The sequence below is a fragment of the Nicotiana tabacum genome, chromosome 6, assembly GCF_000715075.1.
Source record: "Nicotiana tabacum cultivar K326 chromosome 6, ASM71507v2, whole genome shotgun sequence".
Classification (NCBI taxonomy): Eukaryota; Viridiplantae; Streptophyta; class Magnoliopsida; order Solanales; family Solanaceae; genus Nicotiana; species Nicotiana tabacum.
This window is the reverse complement of record NC_134085.1, coordinates 184,729,466-184,738,960: the sequence shown is the minus strand read 5'-3', so window position 1 is coordinate 184,738,960 and position 9,495 is coordinate 184,729,466. Positions and strand designations below refer to the sequence as shown.

The 9,495-nt window shown below is 33.4% G+C and overlaps 1 protein-coding gene across 1 annotated transcript; it reads left to right on the top strand.

Annotated features, from left to right (window-relative positions):
- Positions 1-3,639: 3,639 nt before the first annotated feature.
- On the top strand, positions 3,640-8,905 carry LOC107814671 (linoleate 13S-lipoxygenase 3-1, chloroplastic). Its single transcript, XM_016640120.2, has 8 exons — positions 3,640-4,439; positions 4,536-4,816; positions 5,890-6,130; positions 6,230-6,556; positions 6,685-6,878; positions 6,977-7,278; positions 7,360-7,626; positions 7,948-8,905. The coding sequence occupies exons 1-8, from the start codon at positions 4,067-4,069 to the stop codon at positions 8,702-8,704; spliced, it is 2,742 nt and encodes a 913-aa protein (XP_016495606.1). The 5' UTR covers positions 3,640-4,066; the 3' UTR covers positions 8,705-8,905.
- The last annotated feature ends 590 nt before the right edge of the window (positions 8,906-9,495 follow it).

The window sequence follows — 9,495 nt, the reverse complement described above, 5'->3', positions numbered from 1 at the left end:
GAAGGAGATTCAATTGAACCCTTCCGATGAATATTGTAGTTGCGCCCCTGATGGCATTGAATAGAAATGCTTTAACAATCTATATATTAAGTATACATATAACAGGGAAAATGTTAAATTTGCTCCTAATACTATTCGTATGAATACAATGTCGGTTTACAAAAATAATCTTATAATATTAAGTATAATAACTCATAATAAAAGGAATATAACTGGAATTCTAAATATTAGCCTTATAATCCTATTAGTTTTAGGACATAATATTACACGTTAGGAATCCTACATGATTACCTTTGGGAATCCTATTAGTATAATTACTTTCAGTTTTGAAAATTTATAAACACAAGCCTAAGATATATTTGAAACAAAGTATGAGCATCAGCCACTGCAGAAGTGTACGTCGTGCTTCCCGTGGGATATTCGTTATTTTACAATTTTGGAAAAATATTAGTTTTTCTCGATTTTTAAATGGGATTAACTTTGTATATATGTACTCTTTTAGTTATTCTTAAAAAATAAAAATAAAAACAATCCCTTCCAAGAAAACAGCTGAAGTTCTAGCAATCTGCTGTTGGGAGCCGTAAGGCCTTTTATATGTCTTGCTCTTCTCACTTATTTAACCCATATTTTGTCTCCACCTTTTCATTTTTGCTCTTTTATTTTACTTTTTTTTTGGTAAATTAGAATTACATTCATTAGTTTGTATATAAGGTCTATTTTGTTGTATATATATATATAAAGAGCATGAATACAAAGTCGATTTACAAAAATAATTTTATAATATAAAGCATAATAACTCATAATAAAAGGACATAAGTAGATATTAACCTTATAATCCTATTAGTTTAGGACATAATACAATATGTTAGGCTACATGATTAAATTTAGAAATTCTATTATATAATTACTTTCGGGCTATCTAATTCATATAAAATTGGACAAATAAATATCTTTTGTCATGTAATCCTATTACTTTTAGGATATATTTCTTAAAAATTCCTATTACTAATTTAATTTGAAAACGTATTATAATGTCCTATTATTAATTTAATTTGAGAATGTATTGTATTGTCCAAATTCATTTAGAAAAAGGAGAGCCTATATTATTATAAAAGCATAAATACAATATTAATATACCAAAATAGCCCGACATTATTAAACGGAAGAACTCATAGGAAGAGTACATGATTGCCAAATTTTATAGTAAAAACAAAATATTTTTCTATTTTTGACGCAACAGAAAATGATACCAATAATTACTATCAAGAAGGATACTTAAATACTTTAATACCAAATGGTCTTCTACCATACATGTTTGTTGTCAAGTTTATTATTTCTTACATATGTTAGTGTCACTATTTATATAATAGACTAACTTAAAATTGATCTTCTATTGTATATAGGTTAATTACGAAGAAAAATATGCCCGTCATGCTACTAAAAAACTTAGATACGCTGAATAGCTTATGTAATAGCACACAGATAGTATATAGAAATTTTGACAATAACGTCATACATGCAAAAAACTATGATACTGGTTAATGTGCTTCTAAGTATATTCTTATCCCTGAATTCAACTTTCCTCTTCCGAAACTAAAGATATCCTTTTAAATTTGTGTGAAAATAATTTTTAGTATGTATATGTTTTGCAAATATAATAAATAAAGCACAAGGACAAACATCCTAAATATTGGACTATATTTATCGCAATGTATTTTCTTGCACGAACAACTGTATGTATAACTTTCAAGAGAAATATCAAGATCGACAACAAGAGTTCTGGTTAAGACATAGTAGCCAAAGCATTAGGAGAAAACATACAAAAAAAATATTGTCCACGGAGAAGTGTTTGTTAAGATACCGTCACATTAAATACTTTTAAACTATAATACATAATTATCCAACTAACATGACAAAATCGATCATTTGTGTAAGTTTTGATGATGTGCTTTTATTTTAAATTCATGTATTATGCTAATGTAATAATATTTTTTAGCATTTAGACGATTGTTGTATTATTATACATAAAATTTCTATCATTAATTAGAATTTTTCGTTCCTTCATATAAATAAATATTTAAATCATCATATGCCATTATTAACGTGCCACACACGTTCATAGATACTGATATATATATATATATATATATATATATATATATATATATATATATATATATGTATATGCATGTATTCCGCACAAACTTTAACACATATTGTAGTCGTCCTCACTTTGTGGAAACTCAAAAGACAATATGATGTTATATTAAGGAAACATTCTGAAATTTGTTTGAGCTAGCTTGGAATTAAATTCTGGCTAGCATCCATATATTTATATAAAGGAGGGAATTGAGTTTTCTGCATTTAACTAATATAAGAATGATAACTAATAATATATTGCAAAAATAAACTACCACAATTTGTTTGTATATAGCTTTTAATGTTTTTTTTGCCTAATATTATACTAAGAAACGTTGAGCCATCCTAGGGATCCATATTATATATCGGTTTTAAATGTTAGAATTACAAAAGTATCATCAATATATTCTAAAACCGGATATGATTTAAGTGTCTTCAACATATTTACTTTTAAAAAATTTAAAAAAGATGACATTTTCCAAACACTTTTAAATTGAGGGAGCATAAATCAACAACAACAATATATCCAATATATATGATCCCACAAGTAGGAACCTGCGTTTTCAAAACATATTTAAAAAATATAAGAATAAAAAAGCTATGATGAAAATATTGAAGAAAAAAAGTATTGGTATAAATAGACAAATTTTCACCTGATTTTTCCCTATCTAATGTCCTATATGGTTATATGTAGTCAATAACATACCAGATCTAGTAGCATATACGGTGGATGGGACCATTGAATGAATGACTAACTGACAGCCATGTCATAAACCACATTCCCGTAAGCATGCTATGTGCTCACCTTCTTTAATGAACTAAAAGTTGATGCAACCTTTTCTATTTAGCAACTCGATTGCCATTTTGAAGAAAGAAAAGTACGCATAAACAGAAATCCCAAAGGGAAAAAAGAATAGAAGAAAAGAAAAAGGTCAAATTTGTATATGTACTATCCGATATTGAACAAGTTTGCCTTCTCTTTAAATTTTGGTCCAATATAACTAAATATATTCTTGTTTGCTCCAACTTGATAGCAATTTAGAGTCCGTTTGGTCATCAAATTTTTTTCATTTTTTCCCGAAAAAATTTGCATTTTGTTTCAAAATTAGTGTTTGGCCATAAAATTTTCAATTTTCACTTGAAGATGAATTTTGAAATTTTTCAAAAATTTAAAAAACTCCAAAAAGTTATATTCAAAATTTTCACTCATATCACTAACAAAAATTCAAAAATAAATCAAAATTATATTCATGTCCAAACACAACTCTAATTTTCAAATACCATTTTCATTTGAATTCTTTTTCCACTTTTTTTCCCGAAATTTTACAATGTTATGTCCAAAAAATTTGGGAGGTAAGTTCGAAGAACTTTTCTAAAATATTCGAACTTATGGAGTTCATTCATTTTACATTAGAGCTTTGTTAATAATAAAATAAAATACAAAATAATTTACTGAATTGACAACGGGAAACAAAACTGAACAATTGCAAGGGTAAATTTGTTCCTTTTGAAAGAAAATATTGAAATTATTTTTCTTCCCACTTTCTCCTTGGCTTCCACTTCCGCCTGTCTTCCTCTGAAACTCACAACTCGGTTTGACTAAATTCCACCATGTGAAAAGCTTGCACCAAAATGAAAACCCCACCTACATTATTATAAGGAGAGGAGCACAGAAAAAAGGTGAGAGCAACCGTACTATGTCATTTGAAGGAAATCAAAAACGTGTGGACGGTCACTCACAATTTTTTAATCGTCTTCTCCTTTTTTCTATATATACCCTTCTCATCTAAATCACTATGCCTCAAAAAAACACTCATTTCTAACTAATAAATCCTCCTCCTTTTTTTTTTCTCTCTCTTTCTCCTCCCATAAATTTTGAAAAAAGAGCAGTACCATTGCAACATAAATTGCAGAGAGAATTATTATTATGGCACTAGCTAAAGAAATTATGGGTATTTCCGTAGTGGAGAAATCTTCACTTATTAGCTCATCAAAGGTGTTTTTGAATCCTAATTTCTACCAGAAAGAAAACCAGTTATGTGTCGACCGACAGTTTCAAGGGAGGAGGAGTTTGCGAACAAGGAGACTGCTGAGGCAAAGTCCTATGGCGGCTATAAGTGAAAATTTGATCAAAGTGGTACCTGAAAAGGCAGTGAAATTCAAAGTAAGAGCTGTAGTTACAGTGAGGAACAAGAACAAGGAAGATCTGAAGGAAACAATTGTTAAGCATTTGGATGCTTTCACTGACAAATTTGGAAGGAATGTTGCGTTAGAGCTCATTAGCACTGACATCGATCCAAGTAAGTCCATACTTTTGATAATCTGATCAAAGGTCTCTTGTTAAAATTTGACTTTATCTGTTGTGAACTGATTCTATTTCATTTTAATATGTATAGATACAAAAGGGCCGAAGAAGAGCAATCAGGCAGTGTTGAAGGATTGGTCTAAGAAATCGAACTTGAAAACAGAAAGAGTAAATTACACAGCTGAATTTGTGGTGGATTCGAATTTTGGGACCCCAGGTGCGATCACAGTGACAAACAAGCACCAACAAGAGTTCTTTCTGGAGAGTATCACTATTGAAGGATTTGCATGTGGTCCAGTTCATTTCCCCTGTAATTCATGGGTTCAGTCCAAAAAAGATCATCCTGGAAAAAGGATATTCTTCTCTAATCAGGTAAGAAGAAATAAAATCTGGTTTTTTTATTGCCATTAATATGTTAATCATCTGATATGAATTATGATTAGTTGCTAACATGAAAAGGTAAAGTAGGAGGAGTAAATTTCAAATTTGATTATTCCATAGGATTTTTTTTCTATTTATTTTAATTCAACGTTTGACGTTTCTTTTTGTTGATATAAAATCTTTCCGTGGTATTCACGATTTAACGTGTGGAAAGTAGTCTTAGGTTGAATTTCAGAAGTAAGCGACTACCATAGTTGAATTGATCAAGAGGAATTTCAAAAGATACGATTTTACAACAAAATAGGAAACTATCAACTTTATGATGACCACTTCCGTAAAACAAACTGATTATTCTAACCTGAATATTTTTCATACAGATTCGGTTGGATTGTTTAATCATCAAAAAGGAGAAAAGAGAATATTTAAAAGGGAAAAGAAGAAACAATAGGTACAATAAGAAAGGCAATTAATATAATCACGAGTTAAATGCACGTAATGTCTTTTTATATGGCCCCTAGTATTGTTGTTCCTTATCTCCATGTTCTATGTTTTAACACCCGCCATAGCCTATCGACAAAACCACCTGCAAAAGAAATTAAAAAACAATGTAAACGTGTGTATAAAGTAACATAAATCAGTGGATGAGCCAGGTGCACCACTTCTTCACCGGAAAATTACATTGTATATAGCTTGGTAATTTTTTAAAAAATATGTATATACTATATAATGACACCCCTTGACTTCTTGGTGAGTTTATTTCTTTATATTTTGACTTTCCTTAATGAAAATCGTGGCTCGGCCACTTACATAAATGATGCTACTCTCTCACTCTCTTTCATTTTGTGCCTTATTTTGACTGCTTATGAAATTTAAGAATATAAAGAGAACTTTTGAATCCCGTGATTTTAAACAACAGTATCTTTGAATCTTGTGGTCATTGTAAAGATACTTAAGACGATAGAATTTATAGCCCTTCGTTAAAAAATGGTAGTTAAAAGTCAATTTTCTTATACTAGTAATTAATATTATCCTTACTAACAAAGGTACTCCAAATTATTGAGCAGCCATATCTACCTAATGAGACGCCAGCGGGACTCAAATTATTAAGAGAGAGGGAGCTAAGAGATCTAAGAGGCGACGGAACAGGCGCCAGGAAATTATCTGATAGAGTGTATGATTATGACATATACAATGATCTTGGCAATCCTGATAAAGGTATTGATCTTGCTCGTCCTAAGCTTGGAGGATCCAATAACGTTCCTTACCCAAGACGTTGTCGCACTGGTCGTGCTCCTACAGACACTGGTCAGTTACTTTCTTTATACTGTCAGTGTATATAAGTTAAATATGTACTTCGAGTTTATCTTTATTCATTTAGCTTATCTTTGGTGTTTTTTATTATAGATATGAGTGCGGAGAGCCGTGTGGAGAAGCCAAAACCATTGTATGTTCCAAGAGATGAACAATTTGAGGAGTCTAAGATGAATGCTTTCAGAACTGGAAGGCTTAAAGCAGTGCTCCATAATTTAATTCCGTCGTTAATGGCTAGCATCTCAACGAACAATCACGATTTCAAGGGATTCTCAGATATTGACAACCTTTATAGTAAGGGGCTACTTCTGAAACTTGGTCTTCAAGATGAAATGTTAAAAAAGCTTCCATTGCCTAAGGTTGTTAGCAGTATACAAGAAGGAGATCTGCTCAAATATGACACGCCAAAGATACTCTCAAGTAATTACTCTTTACACTGTCAGTATATGCAAGTTAAATATGGCTAGCTGCTATAAAACTCAATGTGCAGCTCTTTTAGATAGTGAATGCTAGAATATTAACCAATGTGAATATTCTGTATATCGCAGAGGATAGATTTGCTTGGTTACGAGACGATGAATTTGCTAGACAAGCAATAGCAGGAGTCAATCCTGTGAACATCGAAAGACTTCAGGCTTTTCCACCAGTAAGCAAGCTTGATCCTGAGATCTATGGCACTCAGGAATCTGCCCTCAAAGAGGAGCACATTCTTGGTCATCTCAATGGCATGACTGTTCAAGAGGTAAATATAATTGGATTCAACTAATATACACTGATAGTGTAAAATTCCAACGTAATATTTACTAATTGAAAAAATGTTCATTTTACTGATCTGAACAGGCATTGGATGCAAATAGGCTGTATATAGTGGATTACCACGATGTTTACCTGCCGTTTCTTGATCGGATTAATGCCCTTGACGGCCGCAAAGCATATGCAACCCGCACCATGTTTTTCTTGTCTGATTTGGGTACTCTCAAACCCGTAGCCATTGAGCTTAGCCTCCCTCAAACAGGTCCAAGTTCACGGTCAAAACGTGTTGTCACACCACCTGTTGATGCCACTGGTAATTGGATGTGGCAACTGGCCAAAGCACATGTCTGTTCTAATGACGCTGGCGTACACCAACTCGTCAACCACTGGTAAGTAAAATAAAAAATGTAGGGAGCATTACGTATTCTAGTAATTTCTGAATGAATATTAACTCATTTTTGGTTATGTAGGTTGCGTACACATGCGTGCTTGGAACCATTTATATTGGCGGCACATAGGCAATTAAGTGCGATGCATCCCATTTATAAGCTTCTGGATCCGCATATGAGATACACACTAGAAATTAATGCATTGGCTCGCCAGAGCTTGATCAGTGCTGATGGTGTAATCGAGGCTTGTTTTACTCCTGGTCGTTATTGCATGGAGATGAGTGCTGCTGCCTACAAGAATTTTTGGCGTTTTGATTTGGAAGGCCTCCCAGCTGACCTTATCAGAAGGTACTCATTTCGTCCATTATGTAGATATATATATTTAAGACACGGCGGCTCAATAGAATTGGTGGCCTAAATCCGAGAAACTGAGATATTTAATGAGGATTTGACTTATATTTGTCACCGTAGTTTAACTGATAATACCACGTAAATTAGCATCATATTTTTCTAAGTTATCCTTGCAAACTTACTTCAGAAAAATAACTTTTTAGTACCTTGTTAGCATAAAATTTAAACCCATAAATCATGAGTTCTCTACTTGTAGTATTTATTCTGTGCAAAAGTGGGAAAATCTAATCAATATCTGCTCAATATTTCATAATGCAGAGGGATGGCAGTACCGGACCCAACACAGCCTCATGGACTGAAACTTCTAATTGAGGACTATCCCTATGCGGCAGATGGACTCATGATATGGGCCGCAGTAGAGGGCTGGGTTCGCAGCTATGTAAATCACTACTACCCAGACTCGGCCCGAGTTTGCAATGACAGAGAACTCCAAGCCTGGTATGCTGAGTCCATTAACGTGGGCCATGCAGACCTCCGCAATGAAGAGTGGTGGCCCACGTTAGCTACTCCAGAGGATCTCATTTCGATCCTCACCACCCTCATCTGGCTAGCTTCAGCACAACATGCTTCACTGAATTTCGGCCAGTACCCATACGGCGGCTACGTCCCAAACCGCCCCCCTCTCATGCGTCGATTAATCCCTGATGAAAACGATCCCGAATATGCAGTTTTTCATGCTGATCCGCAAAAGTATTTCTTCTCAGCTCTACCCAGTTTGTTACAAGCAACAAAGTTTATGGCCGTGGTTGACACATTATCAACTCATTCACCCGACGAAGAATACTTAGGAGATAGACATCAACAATCTACCTGGACTGGGGATACAGAGATTGTCGAAGCATTCTATGATTTCTCGTCCGAAATAAGGAGAATAGAGAAGGAGATAGATGAGAGGAATGCTGATACGACATTAAGAAATAGGTGTGGTGCTGGTGTGCTACCATATGAACTTTTGGCACCAAGTTCTGGCCCTGGAGTAACATGTAGAGGTGTTCCAAATAGCGTATCAATATGAGTATATATATATAGTTATGATGCAAGTACATATAGTATAGCCAATGTTTATAAAGTCCACAAAATAATAGCGTGGACTGGTGAGTTTTCTACATATATTTTGAGATCAAGATGTATGTTTGTATCTATAGATTTTTGTAAGCACGTTAACTCTAGCAAAGTCCTATAATATATGAATAACGACATTAAATTTGTTTTATAACATGGAATCCTGGATTATCCCAAATTCCCTATGTGCTTTAAATTTTGATTGAGATATGCGGCAAATGACTTCAATCAAAAGCTTATAACTAGAGGTTAATTCTCTAATTATATTCTAACATTCGGCGTTAGTGATGAGACCAGAATAGACCAGATTATTATTTTTTGCAGTATAAAGTTATTCTTATATTAGGGGTTAAGGAAACAAGCCTACAAGAGTACATAGATTAGAACAACAACAACAACCCAGTATAATCCCACAAGTGGGGTCTGGGGAGGGTAATATGTACGCAGACCTTACCCCTACCCCGAAGGGTAGAGAGGCTGTTTCCAGGAGACCCTCGGCTCAAAAAGCAACAGAAGCCGCTATATTAGTACCATATAAATGCATAATAAAATAACAGCAATACAATAGATATGAAATACAGAATACAAAATACGAAAAAGATGGCTGGTATATTAAAACTAGCAGGTAAAGCCCTGCATCAATAGACAACCAATGACATTCTTAGTCTAACTCCTAACTGGCTAGTCTCACTCTATTGTGCTGTAGAAATATTCATAACTCTCCCCTAACCTACAACCTTAATA

What these genes read in the sequence shown, in the direction of transcription:
- LOC107814671 (XM_016640120.2), top strand. Translation starts at nt 4,067, where the DNA reads ATGGCACTAGCTAAAGAAATTATGGGTATTTCCGTAGTGGAGAAATCT. An exon ending in TAGCACTGACATCGATCCAA is followed by an intron (nt 4,440 to 4,535) that starts GTAAGTCCATAC and finishes TAATATGTATAG; the next exon opens with ATACAAAAGGGCCGAAGAAG. An exon ending in GGATATTCTTCTCTAATCAG is followed by an intron (nt 4,817 to 5,889) that starts GTAAGAAGAAAT and finishes ATTATTGAGCAG; the next exon opens with CCATATCTACCTAATGAGAC.